This window comes from Helianthus annuus, chromosome 8 (genome assembly GCF_002127325.2).
Source record: "Helianthus annuus cultivar XRQ/B chromosome 8, HanXRQr2.0-SUNRISE, whole genome shotgun sequence".
Classification (NCBI taxonomy): Eukaryota; Viridiplantae; Streptophyta; class Magnoliopsida; order Asterales; family Asteraceae; genus Helianthus; species Helianthus annuus.
Window position 1 is genome coordinate 83,961,516 of NC_035440.2, and position 19,905 is coordinate 83,981,420.

The following is a 19,905-nucleotide window of genomic DNA, read 5'->3' on the forward strand; positions in this document are numbered from 1 at the left end:
ACAATAAGATGTATCAAGATTTAAGAAAAAAAATTTGGTGGATAGGTATGAAAAAGGACATAGCTAGATATGTTTCTAAGTGTCTAACTTGTTCACAAGTTAAAGCAGAACATCAGAAACCTTCAGGACTACTACAACAATTAGAAATGCCTGTATGGAAATGGGAACTCATAACAATGGATTTTGTTACTAAGTTACCCAAAACAAGAAAAGGTAATGATGTGATTTGGGTAATTGTAGATCGATTAACCAAATCAGCTCATTTTCTACCTATGAAGGAAACCTTTAGCATGGAGAAATTAGCCAAGTTGTATGTAGACGAAATAGTATCCTTACATGGAGTGCCACTCTCCATTATATCAGATAGAGATAGTCGTTTCACTTCCCATTTCTGGACTAGTTTTCAGGAAGCAATTGGAACCCGACTAAATTTAAGTACTGCATATCATCCACAAACAGATGGACAAAGTGAAAGAACGATACAAACTTTGGAAGACATGCTCCGGACATGTGTGATAGATTTTGGTGGAAAGTGGGATGATCACCTACCCCTAATTGAATTCTCCTATAACAATAGTTATCATTCAAGCATCGAAGCTGCCCCATTTGAAGCACTGTATGGACGTAAATGTAGAACTCCAGTTTGTTGGGCAGAAATAGGAGAAAGTCAATTATCAGGTCCTGAAATAGTACAAGAAACAACTGACAAGATAATTCAAATCAAAGAAAGACTGAAAACGACTCGAGATCGTCAGAAAGCTATGCAGACAATCGCCGTAAGCCGCTCGAGTTTCAAATCGGAGACCAGGTACTTTTAAAAGTTTCTCCTTGGAAAGGAATCGTACGATTCGGTAAGAAAGGAAAGTTGAGTCCAAGGTACGTAGGACCATTTCCAGTAATTCAACGAATAGGACCAGTTGCTTATCGTTTACAACTACCAGAAGAACTAGCTGGAGTACATGATGTGTTTCATGTATCCAGTCTCAAGAAATGTCTATCCGACGAATCCCTGGTAGTACCTCTTCAAGATGTAGAGGTAAATGAAAAATTAAAATTTGTAGAGAAACCACTGCAGATAGAAGATAGAAAGATCAAGTTTCTTAAGCATAAACGGCTGGTGCTGGTCAAAGTCAAGTGGGATTCGAAAAGAGGACCCGAATACACCTGGGAGCTGGAATCAGAGATGAAGCGCAAATATCCACACTTATTTCAATAAATCTCGAGGACGAGATTTTAATTAAGGTGGGGAGGATGTAAGGACCTTTAAAAATGTCCCTAAATAACCCATAAATACAAACTTGGACCTCTGAAACCCTAATCCATGTCAAAAACCAAGAAATCTAGAAAATTGGTCTTCAGGCGGGCCGCGTAAAGGTTAAGCATGTCCTTACGCGGGCCGCGTTAACTAAGAAATTATCACATAAACGTTTATGGTTTCAGACGGGCCGCGTAAGTCATAAAGGGAAACTTACGCGGGCCGCGTCAACTTGAAATTCATCCGGATAAGCATTCGGGCCACGTATAACCCATCTGTCAACCCTAAGCCCATGACCCATCAAACCTACGCATAGAATAGGTGGCTAGGCGGGCCGCGTAACGGTAAGCCTATGGCTTACGCGGGCCGCGACAACCCCATATTTTTGCTATAAATAGCCTAGCTCAGGGGCTTTCATTCTGTGATGATGAAATCTTTCATAAACAAATTCTCACTGTTATAAAGCTATAATTTCATAATAGCAAGGTGCTGCTACGATACCGGGTATTAACTCGATCGCTGCTACGATTCAATATCCGATTGATTAAAACTATCCGATGAATGTTTAAGTGCTGCTCAAATTAGGGTTTATACTTTGTCATTCGTCGTTAATTCGATGGATGTTTAAGTATTGCACTTTGTCATTTATCGTGAGGGTTTGATCTCGTGAGTTATCGTAAAATGTTGTATTAGTTACTGACCTGGTTCGTGTGCATTGTTATTTAAATTAGGTTATCAGGATAATCAATAGGCTAAGCTCTGCCCGTATAAATCTGCAATGTGAGTCATTCTCTTTTTACCAAACTTGCTTTCAAAATCATGTTTTATTTTTAAAGTTATAATTACATGGATTAAGTCTTTGTAATCACCAAGTTACAACCGGTATGTGGGGTTTTGTATACATTACTTGATAACCGTCACCATTGGACAACGGGTTAGCCAATGGGTGATATGACCATAGTCACAGACACCAATTGGACAACGAGATAGCCAATAGGTGGTCGAGTGACAAATACCGTGGGTATATGGTTGATAAACAGAAACATTGTAATCGTTCTTAATACTGTAAATTATAACAATATGCCGTTTTAACAAAAAGAATGATTCACTCAGTATTTCCCGCTGACAAAACCTTTTCAAACATGTTTCAGGTGATCTGTTGTGATCCAAGAAAAGTGCCGTGAAGCACTACAAGCTTAAGGAAGTGGCTCAATATAAAAATAAAGAAACATGTTTTGTAAAATAAAAGATTTCCCAGTGAAATCCCGTTATTTTAAACTACGGATTACAAAATAAAACGGGCAGTTTAAGTTTTAAAAGATCCTGTTTGAAATCTTCCGCTGTCGCATTAAAATAAATAAATACCACGGGGTTCCTGTCCCGCGGCTCCGGACCAGGTCAAACCAGGGCTAGGGCCATGACATTACTGAAACAGAAACTCTGCAGTACGCCGATTTCTTGACAACGGGGCGAGTAACCACATGACGGGTAAAAAAGAGTGGTTCACTAACCTCGATCACAACATCAAGGGAAAAGTGAAGTTTGGAGATGGCTCATGCGTAGAGATTAAAGGACAAGGGATGGTCATCTTGGAAGGAAAATCTGGGGAACAAACGGTGTTGCATGATGTTTACTATATTCAAGCACTTGAATGTAATATAATAAGCATTGGTCAGTTGGTCGAGAAAGGGTACAAGATCGCAATCCAAGACGGTATACTTTGGATGTTTGAGCAAGACGAAACTTTGCTAATGAAGGTACCTCGTTCACTTAATCGCATTTACAAGATTAATCTTGAGGTTGTATCTCCAGTTTGCATACAGACTAAAGATGACAAGGCTGAAAATAGCGACCAACCAGTCTCTATTGTGACGGAAGTTAGCGACCAAACAGATCAGTCAGCAACAGGAATTAGCGACAAATTTAGGCAGTCAATGACACATCAGACATATAGCGACCAGACTGACCAGTTAGCGACAGAATCTGACCGGTCAGCGACAGAATCTGATAAGCCAGTGACAGCTTTTAGCGACGAGTTTGCGTCAGATCAGTTTTTCAGCACTTCAATACTTAAATGGACGCTCGGTTTATCAAATGAAGAGACAAGTTTGAAAGTCGAGAACTTATTGCATGAGCAAGTTAAAGTGGAGCATATTAGCGAGGATTTGCAACGGACTGACATCCTCACAAAAATCATGCCACGAGTGAAGATTATCGAGATGAGTTATCTTCTCGGTATTGCCAGATTAGGGGGGTGATTGTTAGACTAATCTTGCATATTATGCATAAGTTCGGGTTAAAAGTGACCGACTTACAAAGTTCGGGTAAAAAGTGACCGGGTTATAAACTTGGGGTTTTTTTGAGATAGTTTTTTAATCCTAGTTTGAGTCAAATAGGTTTACTTGTTGAACACGTTATTAGGCTTATAAATAGAAGGATTTATTTGTAACCCTAATTGTACCAATTATCAAAAACAAGTTTGGATTCAATACGTTCTTTGGTATCCAATTCTAACAGGGAGTTCAGAATAACGTACTTGAAATGTACTTGGAGGAAAACATTAATACTTGTGTTTTAGATGACGTCATCAGGTCGTGACGCACTGTTTTGATATGCGTCCAATACGTGGGCCGGTGATCATCTTGATTTACTTAGTAGGAGGATCATTATTTGTCTTCCAGCAGCCGGATATGTAGTCCAGTATTGTATCTACAAGTCCCCAGTCTGCTGAGTCCGAATCCAGGATTTGGAGAGACTTGTTTTCTTTTGGTGGGTGACCGTCTGTCACCTAAATGATGATGTAGCACATTCTTGTGCATCACCCACACGTGATTGTAGCATCTCCATCTCACAGAACTCAACCACCGCGAGATATGACGTTTGATTGGACAGGAGACTTCACAGTAGGGATGGGATTGGTACAGTATCCGTACATGTACCGGTACCGAATTTGAACAAAACTGAGTATCAAATACCGTACCGAATATGTTGGTATGGTACGGGTATTTCGATACGGTGCCCACTTTAGTACCACTTTGGTTTTATTTTAGTTTTTGAGCATTCGTACAGGTACTATATAGGTAAAATCGGCATGAATACCAATATAGTATAAGTACCAAATAGGTAAAATTGGTACGAGTACCAATACGATACGGGTACCAAATAAGTAAAACCAATACGAGTACCATAAATACCATAATATGAAATAAAACATAATATAAAATAACCTTTCAAGTTCTATATAAAATTCTTTATCAGTAACTTATTTTACCCGTACCAATACCGAAAATACCGAGTACCAAAATCAATAAAATTAGATACCAGTACATATACCGAGTACCTAAAATCGGTACGGGTACAATATGGGTATGGGTAAGGGTATTTGGGAAAAAAATACCCATCCCTACTTCACACTTGTCTTCCACGATCCTGTTTTTGGTAAATATATCATGAATCTTGTTACTTTTCACATTTTTACTACTATTATTCTCTACACATTCCCCTTACTCTTCTTTCTTGAAACAAGGGTGGCCTGTATAATACGCGGGATTCAAACCTAATAAATAATATACATAAACAATAAATAAAAGATATGTGCATTTTTTTAAATAAAAAGCTATAAATAATTCGAACTCGACCATGAAAATATTTATGTTTGCTCAAATGTCAATATAGACGAACTCAGAGAAATACAGACAATGATCAATAATAACTAAGAAAGAAAACATAATTTGATGGTTAAAATCGAAGGTTCATTAAACATCACATGAACTTAGGTTCGTCCCTACATAAGGTATTTCTATAATTATGTTTTTGTAACATGATATAAAGTGGTCTAATGAATAATCATTATGGTCTCCATATGAAATACAACGAATGATCCAACAAATAAAATCTATGAAATAGTTAGGTTCTTTTAGCCAATGACAAGAATATAAAATCAAAAGGATAATTAATCTCTAAGTTAATTTATATAAATCCAAATACCGATTTAGTGATTTGGCAACCAAAGTAAAAAAGCAACACCTGAGAATAAGATTGAAACTCCAGTTTTAAAGGCGGCCCCACGTGTGTGTATGCAATCTTAGTTTAGTGCACTCACAAAATTCAAGGGACCATCTTAGATATGTACTTTTAAAAGGTGATTTGTATAAAAGATATGGTTAGTAAACGAAAACAAAATAGAATTATGCCTCTTGTACTAGTCAGGATCAGCTTTTAGGAGGAGAAAGCAAACCATGTGAGGTGAAAATTTTAATATAAATGTAACATTCGGACTTTTGTACCAATTAATATTGTCTGTTTTTTATCGTAATGAACTAATGGTTTGTTTTTTGGTTGTGTGAGTGTTAACTTTCCATTAGGTCATCCATCATTGATTGCTCTCGCTCGAACACACTTTACTGTAAAGTTCTCATCTTATCCAGACATCACGTCAAAACGCCTTAAGGATGTTAAGAGGCAATGTGTTCCTTACAGTCTAGTATTTCTCGTGTGAACGAAAAACACAATGGTGTGAGATTGTCCAAGGTGTCACAGTAAGACTGGTGGGGTAGGCATTAACGCAATGGCAATTGAAAGTGAAGTAAACGGAGGTGAAATGGCAGGGAGGATGGGAGGGGTGGTTCATGGTTGGACATTTTCAGAACTTCCTAGAGCGGTACCACAACTTCCATTGGTCGCGATATCTTAGGTCCTGACATAGAGTGATCTTTCCTCAGCCTCAGTAGACCCGAATTTGAAGATCCATTTCGGGCAAGTCCCCGTTTGAAGTTCTATGCCTTGACCTTCTCGAAGATAAATCCCTCACTGCTTCCTTTAGTTGAAATTCTGAGATTATTCGTGAAGAAGTTAATCTTGGATTGAAGAGATGAATATCAAGACGGATTAAGATAATTATGGTTAATTATTTATTGTGTCTTGTATATTTAAAATATTCGTGGTTTCTTTTTATGAAATGTTCTCAAAATAGTTTTGAAGTTTTCATGAAACCAGGACCGTCTCCGAAATACTAAAATGATTTTGGGCCCTGTGCGAGATTAAAAAAACCGGGCCTGACCTAACCTTTTGCAGTAAATAAGGAAATAGCGCGAAACAAAGTAAGCCCACTGAACAGAAAAAACCCTAGCATGTACACTCGAACCCAACACCTGAACTTTAGAAGGGGAGTCGGCAACCGGTTCAACTATGGTTGGTGCCGACATTGCCTTTAATTCACACTTATCTGCTTTACAAATACGATCTTGCTTGAATTTGTACAATTTTTTATTTGATCTAAAATATAATTATTAATTAAAAAGCAATGATAAACAAAAAATAAGAAAACAAAAACATTGATACATGAGTTGTTATAGTTATTTCCTAATAAGAAAGGCATACGTACAGTATAATCTGTTACAATTAATTCCTAATAAGAAATGCATAAGTACAGGGTTATTTAAAACTCAACAAACTCAAAGATTTAATTTGTATAGTTAAAGGGGTTAGGAATAAAAAAGACACACTTAATGTTTAAGACTTCCCACCCTGAGCATTTACAATTTCATTAAATATACCAAGTTCATTGAAACTTCCATGAACAAACTGGACATGAATCTTAAAAAATACAATTTCATTAAATACACCAAATTCATTGGAACTTCCATGAACAAGCTAGACATTAATCCTAAAAAAAAATACACAAAAGGGACTCGAACCGGAAGGATACATTTGTTTATCGTTAATAGTAGTAATGAACAACATGGTTAAGTTATTCTACAAAAGCTCCTAAAAATAAAAAATGTACAAAGACACAATGGATCACATAAAATGACACAATGCCAAGCCAAATATAACACAATGTCGAGAAAAAAAGACACAATGAGTCACAAAAAAGACACAATGACACAAATATAGAAAATATACAATGATAAATAAAAGACACAATGATAATAAACAAAAATTCTAAAATCTACAACCTATAAATCCCAAAGTGAAAACCTAAAATATTACATCATAGAGTTCGATAAGACAGTTCCTATGCCGCTTGAATGAGCTCAATCAGAGTCCATTTGATACCCTTTATACGACTTTTTATTTTTAGTAGCTTTTGTATTTAATCCTAAACCATAAACATCAATAATTCGTGACCAGAGGAAATGATTAAATTATCAGAACAAAATGTTGTATATGAAAAATCTTCCGACGTTTAACTTTTTTTCAATGGCAGATAAATACTTTCTACTCTAAATTCCCCTTAACATCTCCTCTAAAAATCCACCTATTATCTATTTTTCAAGACTTAAAACTTGTACTATTTTTACAGAAGGATAAACATGTAATGCTACTATGGTACTATCTCAAGAAGCCATTACTATTAGCGTTCAAATTTTAAGTAATTCAAACTAATAATTTAAACTTTAGTAACATTTATACAGTTAACATGTTATACACTTTTATAAAAGAGTTAAATGACATTTCAGTTTCTGTGTTTTGGGCCATTTTATCGGTTTAGTCTAAAGGTTTCATTTTTTGCATATGAGTCCAAAAAGATTTCACAGTCGCCATTTTAGTCCACTGAGTTAACTTCATCCATTTTTTCTGTTAACGAAAAAGGAAATTCGGTCATTTTATATGGCCGAATTGTGCTTCTAGTTAACAGAATTACATATAAAATGACCGAATTGTCCTTCTTGTTAACAGAAAAAATGGTGAAGTTAACCCAGTAGACTAAAATGGCAAGGGTAAAACATTTTTGGACCAACGAACGAAAAATAAAACATCTAAACTAAACTAACAAAATGACCCAAACGACAGAGACTAAAACAACATTTAACTATTTATAAAAATACTAGGAACATAAATCAAAGACTTCTAACTTGTAATGAGTGAGATTATAATACTTTATTACAATTGCAAAATTAAAATATCAAAAAACCCAATAAAATAATTAAACTCTATAACTTAACCACTAACCAAAGTTTAATAATCTAATCAACATTTCAATGTGTAGAACTAGTTGCCTGTTCACCACCACCACCATCATCACCACCACCGTCGCCACCGTCCACCGACACTTTAACCGCCCCCACCGCCGCCCCACCAGCCGATCTTTTCCGCTTCTTCTCATACGGAATCCCTCTAGCTTTCGCTTGACTCTCTCTAACTTCCCTCAAATACATCCTAACAGCTCTAGCTCCAAACGGGTTCAGCTCCGGCTTCCCGCCGTTTTCCTCATAAGCGGCTCGAAGCCGACCGATCAGCGCGTCTAAGCTCCCCCACGCTTGCTTAAGCTGACAAGCGCATGGCGCGGGCGGGTTCGGCTGGCCAAAGTACGGACAACTAGCCACGTGGACCTTAGTTTTTCCGAACTGATCAAGGTACTTTAAAAACTCGATCACGTGTGCCCCGCTGCAGCGCGACAACGTTAGCGGCGGCTTGTGGTTGGTTAAGTATTGGAGAAACGTGTTCCAGTCTCGGCGTTTTTGAGACTCGTATCTGCTCGGTGGTTGTTGGGGTGGTTGTTGTTGCAGTGGTGGTGCTGGTACTGGTACTGCAACAACTGCTGACCTCCCGGATGGACTGTCATCTCTGGGAGGTGGTTCCGGGTCGTTTGACCCGGAGCCTGATGGAATGTCCATAGGATTTTGGGCTGAGGGAATGGGAATGGTATGGTTTTGTGGAGAGATGGTGGTGATGGGACGTAAAAAGAAAAGAAATATGAATGAATGTACGAATGAATTGAATGGATGAATTTTCTTGGGAGAGAAATAGACTTGTGACTATTCAGTTTTGGCATCTACCAAATCATTTATAAAAATATAAACATGTTTAAATAGGGGTCTGGAGAAAAAAATCGAAAACTGAACCGTATCTGTAATCAGAAAAAATCGAATCGAATTGCGAATTCTGTTATAGACAGTGTTGTAGGAATCGTTAGGCACTAGTCGGTTGGAATCGATTGGATTGGAATTTTTATATGTAATTTTTAGTTATATATATACACATATTTTTATACGTACTGTAATTTATTAAAATAGACATGTTTGAACCCCTTATTGACTCATTGTTTTAGTAATTGGCGAAAATTTATAAGGTTTGGTCGAAATTTGGCCGTAGAAAAGGCCACAAGTTGGCTAAAATAGGACCACCATTGACTGTCTAGCGATTAATCGGCCATTAATCGGTAAACCACAAATTAGTGATTAATCGGAGACTAGTCGGGATTTTTACAACCATGGTTATAGGTTTCACAAATCTTGCTTGTTTGGAAAATTGAACCGAACTCAATGGAATAAACCAAATAATACTTGGTTTAATCGGTTGGGTTAGACAACGTTCTAGTTAGGATTTGTTTGGTTTTTGGATATGACAAGAAAATTGAAAACGGAATAAACTGATATCCGAATCAAATAAATCCCTATATTTGAAAAACAAAATTGTAGTTTGAGCTTTTGTTGCCTATGACTTCTTGGCTTAGTGATATCAAACGTATATTTTGTATTATGGGAATGTATCCTATACTTTATGTTGTTATATGTAACGGTGAGACATAAAGTTGACTACATGTGAAACTAAAGGTTGTGTTTTGTTCTTGTTGCAAGTTGCATTTTGATTTAGTTTCTTTTGGAGCAACTAAAAGAATGAGTTGTTTGTGTTGCAATGATTTTCAACAATGATTTTCTTTTCTTTTTACAGAAATTTCTTCCATTTCAATTTTTTAATTTGTGGGTTGGTAATCAATTCACATCTTGAAAATGAAACCAACTACTGCACCAATGTCTATAGGATGCCTGATATTTTTATATATTTTTTGAATTATCATTTCTTTAATTGTGACATCAACTAGTAATCATATTTTTATTTGTTCTATTTTAAGTATAATAATAATAATAATAATAATAATAATAATAATAATAATAATAATAATCTTAATCTAATACTAATAAAAGGGTCTACTTAATGCCACATGGCATTCTCCTACTAATAAAAAAGTTTACATAATGCCACATGGCATTATTCTATCCTTCAATTCATTAATATTATTATTATTAATATTAATTAATTAATACAAAACAATGAAAAATTTCTTAACAACTTAATACTAATAAATGTTTTTATTGTCTACTTAAATATTGATCATTTACTTTTGAATTATCTAAAATATATAATTAGTTATTAATAACAATTCTACTTATAATAAACAATTTCAAATAATGTTAATGTGACAACACATTCTTATTCTTTAAAAGGATTTTTTTTACTATATGTTTAAAACATCTATTAAATAAATTATTATTTTATATTATAATAATAAAAATGGTAAAGAATAGGTTGGTCTGATACTTGAAAACTGGTTTACTTCCATGCTTTAAAAACACTTTTAATGTTATTAGACTCGTGTAATACACGGGTTTAAGGATTGAATATCTTCATAATAATTTTGATGCAAGTCTATACTCACCGGATGTCCTAAATAGAGTTATATTGATCAAAATAATAGTTTATGTAATGGAACTCTACTACAGGTCCTATCACTGGGTGATCAGGTTATTGAGGCACTCATTTTATCCGGAAGTAATACTAGCACTTAAATGTTTATCCCTAGATTTCGTTTAATACTGCCAAAAAGAAGGATACGTATTGAAAAGAAGACAGATTCCTCTCGCCCTATGTTTTGCCATGACGATAAATAAAAGTACAAGACAATTTCTATGTAAAGTTGGTTTGTTTTTAAAAGAATCGGTTTTTACGCATGACCAACTCGTGCATCATCTATGGTAAAAAAAATCACTTATATAAATTTTAGAAGACAACATAAAATTAAATAAGTTATAATTTTATATCCTTAAACCCGTGTATAGTACACGGGTCTAATAATCTAGTAATAATAATAATAATAATAATAATAATAATAATAATAATAATAATAATAATAATAATAAGGCAAATTGGAAATAAATAATCCCACCAAACTCAATTTGGCCGATAATAATCCCAAGTCAGTTATTGGCCGATAATAATCCGAACTGGTGAATTTTTTTTTGTAAAATAGTCCGCCGTTAAAATAGCTTAACGGAGTTAAGTTTTTTTTTTCCGAATTACAAACTGATGTTTTAGGGCTTTTGATCAGAACGAGGATACGAGTTGATAGATGTAAAACTTACCTCGAAATACTGCCCCAACCCATGAAAACGGTGCTTCAATTCGGGTGTTTAAACTTTCAATTAAAAAAAATCAAGCCATTTCGAGCACAATTTCGAGGTAAGTTTTACATCAATCGACTCGTATTCTCGTTCTGATCAAAAGCCCTAAAACATCGGTTTGTAATTCGGAAAAAAATTTAACTCTGTTAAGCTATCTTAATGGCAGACTATTTTACAAAAAAAATTGACCAATTCGGATTATTATCGGCCAATAACTGACTTGGAATTATTATCGGCCAAATTGAGTTAGGTGGGATTATTTATTTCCAATTTGCCTAATAATAATAATAATATTTTTAATTACAAAAATAGGATTAAAAAATCATTAATAATAAATCACTCTTTTATGCTTTAGTTCATAAGATAGTACTTGTTGACTTGTTGCTTTTTATAAAGCTTGTAATTGATAATGTTTTTAAATTAGATAGATTTATAAATCAGTTATTTTCCCCACCACTAAAACATAGTTATATTTAAATTATAAATTTCACCCACTTTTACAAATATTGGATTGGTAAACTTTCATTGTTTCCCATCTACATGTTACTAACATTGAAAACAAACTGACAGTCAAACTGAAAGCTTCGACGATTTACACGTTAATAGATTGGCTAGATACCAATAATTGGTGGCAAACAAAGAGAAAAGGCAAGCATAATTCATCTTTTCTTTGATTTGATTTGGTCACCTCAAACCATACGATATACGATTTGTTTCTACTCGATACGTTAGACTATAACAGAGCCTACAACATGGCAATTTTCCTTTTAACTAACCAGTTTGATCAATCCATACCAATTTTTTAAAACACTACACTAGAGTGAAATATAAGTTTGAACTCATACCATATTAATAGATATATGATATGAAATATTGATTGTTAAGAACGAATAATATTGTTTACTATTTGGACTAAGCAATAATAACTGGAATTATAAAAACTAATGAGGTGGTGGTCTATTGGCAAAGGCAAAGCCTTTAAAACACTTACGAAAAGGGATTAAAGAAATTAGCCGTTAAAAAAAAAAACTGGAATTATAAAAAAAAAATTGTAAAAAATTGAGGTAGTTTTATTGGAGTGGATTATTTCCCCCCACCCACCACTCAAATAGATGTTGGGTCTCTTTCCTACTGATTGTGACATTATGAACGCTTACGACTTTTTAGATAAACACACACCTAAAATTGAAATTAAATTAACAATGTGTAACTATTCAAGGGTTAAATACCTAAATTAAGGATGTTAAAAGAGCACAACTTCTAAGTTAACACACAAAGTTAAAGTTTCTATCTAATACGACACTAAAATAATTAATTTCCAGTTTGTTAGTATAACTCATTTAATAAGCATGTCGTGTTTTAGGTTGACTTATAAAACAGGTCATGATCACATTGTATTAGAGAAATGATTTTTGGATAAATATAAAGATATTAATGACGCGTTAACAAAAACATCCAGCGGACACAAACATTGAATTCAACATATGATTTTTGAATAAAAACTTTAAACCAATTCACATATTTACAACAAATGCCTTACACGAAAGACTAAAGAGGCGGTTGCGTAGAAGATGCATTATTGGGACTTAATTATTGATACAAGAAAGAAGGTAGTACGCAACTACGTATAGTGTACACAACAAATTTTTGTCGTCCGTAAGACTTGAACCCAATACCTTCCCTCACAAACCATCGTTTATATTTACAAAGTTTCTGTTTTCGCTTATTTAGTTACCTTTCATTATTTTAAGTTCCTGAAGAGGTATGGTCCCAATTTCCTGCTCACATGGCAAGGACCACACCACTTTTTTATCCTACATGGCGCCCACATCAGTAAGCGAATCCAGAAGCTTCTAGAAGCTTCTGGAAGACATCAAGGTGGCACCAAAGATGCTTCCTCCGACAGAAAGGACAACACGTGTCACCAGTCATCAAGCGCCATGTAGACCTGCAACAAATCAAAGAGCAGACCGACAGCACCAGTACGACGTCTCCAGCATAGACAAATGTAGGCGCGCCACGTATACCACTACACTGACCACAACAGAGGAGACCAAGAGGATATTCCCCTTGGTCGGACAGCTGGCGCACTACGACAGCTGGCACGGTTGCTCCTCCCTCCTTCACCCTCCGGCTATAAATAGGACCCTTCATCATTCAGGTTGATTCATTCTACCCTCTAACCTCTCACTCTATACACACACTGTTTATTCTCCCTCGGAACAGTACTTATTCTCACGCCGGAGCCTGGTTAAGAGGGAAACCCCTATATTCCCCTCTTAACGAGACTAACGGTGTTGCTGTTTTGTAGGATCTCGGCCATTTCACGAATAGAGAAGGAGATTGAACCCGTAGAAGAAACGATCCCACAGATTAACCTCAGCGTTAACCTGTGTTTCATCATTGGCGCCATCCGCTTTTTTGCAAAACCACATTCATCTCTTTTCTCTTCGAAAAACACTCGTCAAAATGGCTGAAACAAACCCTTCCCACCAGGTGGACGGAGAAGTTTCTTCTTTTGAGCTCATTTCGGACACCGCGCATGTCCAAAGGGGCCAAAGGAACGAAATCATCCAAGAAGGACAAACGAACAACGATTTTCCTAGTATCTTTGGAAGTGTATCCAGGGTTGTGAGCCAAACCACAACTGGACCCACTTTCCAACCCCCACCTAGGATCATCACCCAAACTACAAATGGAGCCACTTTCCAACCTTCATCTGGGGTAGCCCAACAAACACCCCCACCAGTGCAAACACCAAGCAATGGAGCTGGCCCCTCAGCTCCATCGGAACAGGCACAACTGAACTTCTCTGCACTTCTAGGGCTACCCGAAGGAAAAGCTCTGGCTTCCTGGTATGCCGAACAGATGGCGTCTATAAATCTGGTTTACACACAACTTAGCGCACAACAAGCTTTACTTCAAGCACAAGCCAACCAGTCCGCATTCGTTACTCCACCGCAAAGGTCTCTGAGTACGCACACAACTCAGCAGACCAATGCATGGAACTTGCGTCCAGAGAAAGGACCTGTGCCAAACATCAGAAAACCAAGTGCGCATGACACACGCGACACTTATGGTGAAACAGAAAGCAATTACGTACAACACTCCCACCTACAAAGAAGGCCGATACAAAGTCGTTTGGGCGCGCCCAACATGAACGCTGAATGGGACGATGAAGAAGACGACCCGACGTACAAAGGGGAAAGCACAGTATTCAGCAGATTACACCCCGAACATGAGGCATACAAACCTCCCAAGCGCGCAGGGTACAACCCAAAAGCAGAGCACGATTACACCTTGAGCTATCGTCCGAACGACATGGCTGAAAATTCAAAATTCATCAAAGCAATTGCCACAGCCGCTATAGACAAAACAAAACTGCCACACAACGTGGGTAAATACAACGGCTTGACAGACCCTGATGATCACCTCCAAGTTTTTAATGGCGCAGGAGCAACAGGTGGATGGAATTTGCCAACTTGGTGTCACCTTTTCGCTCAAACCTTCATTGGCGCAGCGCGCGTTTGGTTTGACAGCCTGCCAGCAGGAAGGATCAAATCGTGGATCGACTTTCGAGACAAGTTCCTCGCGCACTTCTCCCAGCAACGTAGACACACCAGAGATCCAGTTGATTGCTTAAACATATGGAGAAAAGACCATGGAAGTGTGGAAGACTTCATCACCAGATACAACAAAGAATGTCTGGAAATTGGAGATGTAGGCGAGAAGATGATGCGCGCACATTTCATGAGGGTAGTAAAATGTGATGATCTAATCAAGCGAGTAAAAGGAAGGGATGGAAGACCCAAAGATTGGGAAACCTTCATTGAAGCAGCTAAGACCATCGCGCAAACGGACAAACAGTTGACCGGTGATGACCACCGTCAGCGCGGGTATAACCATAACGACCGGCACAACAAAAAGGGCAGAGACCAACCATGGAAAGCATCCAGTCATAGAGAAAGAAGCCCAGCAAAAGAGGACGCGCGCGATACAATCAATCAGATAGCCCATCGAAAAGAAGTAAAAAGAGAAAACAGAGAGAAGCAGCGGACACCCCTAACAAAGACCCCTTCCGAGGTCTTGTCCACCGAGAACCACCAGTTTAAACCACCCCTACAAATGCGAAACAAGAGGGGTCAAGACCCAAATCTTTTTTGTGAATTTCATAAAGACACAGGCCACTTAACTGACGACTGCTTCAGCTTAAAGCAAGAAATAGAAAGGGCCTTGAGAGATGGAAAGCTCACTCATCTGATAAAAGGAGGAAAGCGCGACTACCGCCAAATTCAAAGAAGAGAAGAAGGGCCAGATAACAAAAAAAACTCCGGAAATTAGAAACCCACATGGTTCAAGGGGGTCCACGAAGGCCAAGAAAAAATTATAACAAGCGCACACAAGATGACTCATGGCGCGAAAGACAAGTTGTTTTCCCTGTTGTAAGAGGAGGTCCAAGAGAAAGAAGACCTATAGTCATATCTGGGGTAATCGGTCACTACCAAACCGACTACATTTTTATCGATCCAGGGAGCACCGCGGACATCATATACGAGCAATGTTTTAATCAATTTGACCAAGAGGACAAGGCGCACTTGGAACCAATTGACTACCCACTGACTGGTTTCTGCAATGAAGCCGTCTTTCCTCTCGGCCAGATATCATTCCCGGTACTACTCTCAGATGGAAGAAATTCAAGAACAGAAGAAGTGACGTTCATGGTATTGCCCGCACATTCAAGACCCGATATCCTCCTGGGAAGAGAGTCTCAATTAGATTTTAGTATGATTTGCTCCGGACCACATTCAGCTGTGGGATTCCCAACACAAACATGGATAGCAATAATATACGCAAGCAAATAAGTCTTAGCAACGGATGAAGTCCGACCAGCAAAGGCAAGCAAACTAGCACCACGCGTGGAAGCAGAAAAATGGGTGTTAAACAGCGCATACCCAGAACAAACAATTACCTTGGGCCCTGCAATATCCGATCTCACGCGCGCGGCGCTAAAAAAGTTGTTGTTTGAAAACATGGATGTGTTCGCCTGGACACCAGCTGATATGGTGGGTGTTCCACGGCACATAGCAGAACACGGATTAAACGTCTCAGAAAATGCAAAACCGGTGGTACATGCCAAACGCCACTCGGGAGACATAAAACACGATGCTATGCAAGAGCAAGTCATGGAACTGTTGAATGCAGGTATCATCAGAGAAGTCCGATACCAAACTTGGGTGGCGAGCCCCGTAATGGTACAGAAACCGAACGATAGTTGGAGAATGTGCGTAGATTACAAGGATCTGAACAAGGCATGCCCACGCGACTGTTACGCCTTACCAGATATCGATGAAAAGATTGATTCGCTAGAAACATTCAGATGGAAGTGATTCCTTGATTGTTACAAGGGGTACCACCAGGTCCAGATGGCCGTCCAAGATGAAGACAAAACCGCATTCCGCACGCCGACAGGGCTGTACTGCTACACCAAAATGCCTTTCGGCCTAAAGAATGTAGGGGCGACCTATCAGAGATTGATGAATGAAACGTTCAGTGATGCCATCGGCAAATACATCGAAGTGTATATGGATAACTTGGTCATCATGAGCAAAGAAGAAAGTACGATGCTGGTGAATATTTAGAAGACGTTCGATACACTGCGCGGTGTAAGTATCAAGCTAAACCCAGCGAAATGTTCTTTCAGCATGGAAGAAGGAAAGTTCCTGGGTTTCATTGTCACGAAAGATGGTTTTAAAGTAAATCCTGAAAAGGTACAAGCAATCGAGAAAATGCCTTCACCATCAACTATTAAAGAGATACAAAAATTGGCAGGACGGTTGGCAGCACTCAATCGCTTCCTAGCCAATCACGCAGCTAAATCTTTCCCGTTTATCAAGACACTCCGCAACTACATGAAGAAAAGCCAATTTCAGTGGACTCCGGAAGCCGAGAGCGCATTCCGCGAGATGAAAGATTGCCTCATAAGATTGCCAACATTGACGGCACCAGTGAAAGGAGAACCTCTGGTATTATATCTATCAGCATCCGATAGAGCAGTCGGAGCAGTTTTACTCGTCGATCGCCAAGGTGTCCAAACACCGGTTTACTATGTGTCTCGTACTCTGACCGACCCAGAAACTCGGTATGCCATAATGGAAAAACTAGTGCTAGCACTAATCCATGCATCAAGACGGCTGCGCAGGTACTTTGCAAACCACGTCATTCACGTATTAACAAATTACAACATCGGCAACATCCTCGCAAGGCCAGAGATTTCTGGAAGATTAGCAAAGTGGGCGATAGAACTGGGAGGCCATAATGTGGTTTTCAGGCCAAGACCAGCAATTAAGGGCCAGGTGCTAGCTGATTTCATGACAAAAGTGCCTGATGACAAAGATCGGGAGTGTAAAGAAATGGAGAAAGCTGACAGGCAACAAACAGAAGAACCATGACTACTATACACAGACGGCGCGTCTAATGAAGACGGTGCAGGCGCAAGGCTTAGGCTGGTAAGCCTTGACAAACATGAATTCGCGTACGCCATAAGGCTAGACTTCAAAAGCACGAATAACGAAGACGAATACGAAGCCTTCCTTGCCGGTTTGAGATTGGCAATCAAGATGGGATTCAGACACATTGAAGCGCATGTGGACTCAATGTTAGTAGCCGGACAAATCAATGGGCAGTACGATGCCAAAGGAGACGTGATGGCGCTTTACTTGAATCAAGCAAAAACATTGCTGCAAAACTTCTATTCCTACAAGGTGTACCACATCAACAGGAGCGAGAATAAACCAGCAGACGCGCAGAGTAAACTCGCATCCATAAGTTTCTAGCACCTGGCCAAGGATGTGCGCATAGAAGTTTTGAGCAACCCATCGGTCCCACTAAGAGAAGTAAGCGTTATTCAGGTGGGAACAACGTCGTGGATGACCCCGATAATCATGTAGCTTCAATCTGGGATACTACCGGAGAACAAAGCTGAGTCAAGAAAAGTTCAGTACAAGGCCGAGCACTACCAGATGGTTGATGGAATCCTGTACCGAAAATCATACCTCGTGCCATTATTGAGATATGTTGACCCAGAAGACGCGAGCTACTTGATCAGAGAAGTACATAAGGGAATCCGTGGCATACATGCCGGACCAAGAATGGTGGTAGCAAAGGTGATGAATGCCGGGTACTACTGGCCCGGAATGCACCGAGACGCGGTGAAGATTTTGAGAAAATGCAGCGGTTGCCAGAGGCACGCACCGAAAACGATGTGCCCCAAAAATGAACTGGTCCCAGTAACGACGACATGGCCTTTTCAGCAGTGGGGGATAGATATGGTTGGCCCCTTCCCAGAAGCTCCAGGCGTAGTCAAATTCATAATAGTTGCAGTTGACTATTTCACAAAATGGGTATAATCAAAAGCACTCACGTCAACCACATCTACTGTTGTTAGAAGGTTCATATGGGAGCAGATCATATTTCGCTTCGGGCTGCCACTAAGTGTCACACCCCAATCGATGGCGGAAACATCGGGATGAGACGAACAAATTGCTCAAAACAACATAACACTAAATGTGACAATATGAATTAAATTCAATTTCACAAATGCTAAAATGTCAAACATTGTTCAAACATGATCAAAACATAAATCCAATTTCAACCATAGTTTATTTTCTATGTGAGTTTCTAGTTCACCCTAACTTGATTCTTGAATTCTTCATCTATCAACCTGCAACATGTATTAAAATAACATCAACAAAAATGTTGGCGAGTATACAAGTTTGATACGTAGCATAGTAGAATAAAATGTTTAAATGTGCTCATATCCAACATGAATAAAATGATACAAGTTACTACTTTGCCATTCAATATCGTTCAACATCGTTCAATATCGTTCAAATATCGTTCAAATAGCGTTCAACATCGTTCAACATCGTTCAACATCGTTCAAATATCGTTCAACATCGCAATACCCCAAGACTCAATGGCATTGAGATTAACACGTTCAACTTGCATAGCATATGAGTTTACAAGCATCAAATTGTTTCATGTTTAAATGTGGATAGAGTGTGATAAAAACAAGATTCAAACGTTGCGTGTTTTTGTATAGAATACATGTTGCACCCAAAAGTGTGTTTAAAACGAAAATGGGATCGAGTATACTCACATTGGTTGCGTTGCGATTTCTTGTAAGTAACGCACGAGTAAAATTGGGAATAAGTTTCCGTACGTCTGAAGCGATTAACCTAGACAGATTATATCATACGTAAACAATCCAATTAATATCTATTGGTTAAATAGATAGTCTTTATAAAATTAATTATTTAGATATTATAATTTATTTTATTATTAATCCTTTCAAAGTAAATAAGGCATTATAATTAATTGTTAATTATTTAGGTTGTGGTTTTAATAAGAAAAGGGTTTAAAAGTAAAAGCTTAATAATAATTGAAAAAGGATTATGAAAAAAATTT

The 19,905-nt window shown here is 38.0% G+C and overlaps 1 protein-coding gene across 1 annotated transcript; it reads right to left on the reverse strand.

Moving 5' to 3' along the window:
* Positions 1–8,051: 8,051 nt before the first annotated feature.
* On the reverse strand, positions 8,052–9,007 carry LOC110873260 (protein LIGHT-DEPENDENT SHORT HYPOCOTYLS 5). Its single transcript, XM_022122193.2, has one exon. The coding sequence runs from the start codon at positions 8,872–8,874 to the stop codon at positions 8,236–8,238; it is 639 nt and encodes a 212-aa protein (XP_021977885.1). The 5' UTR covers positions 8,875–9,007; the 3' UTR covers positions 8,052–8,235.
* Between the last annotated feature and the right edge of the window lie 10,898 nt (positions 9,008–19,905).

Bases quoted from the DNA above. Each gene is read 5' to 3' on its own strand.
- LOC110873260 (XM_022122193.2), bottom strand. From the start codon at position 8,874: ATGGACATTCCATCAGGCTCCGGGTCAAACGACCCGGAACCACCTCCC.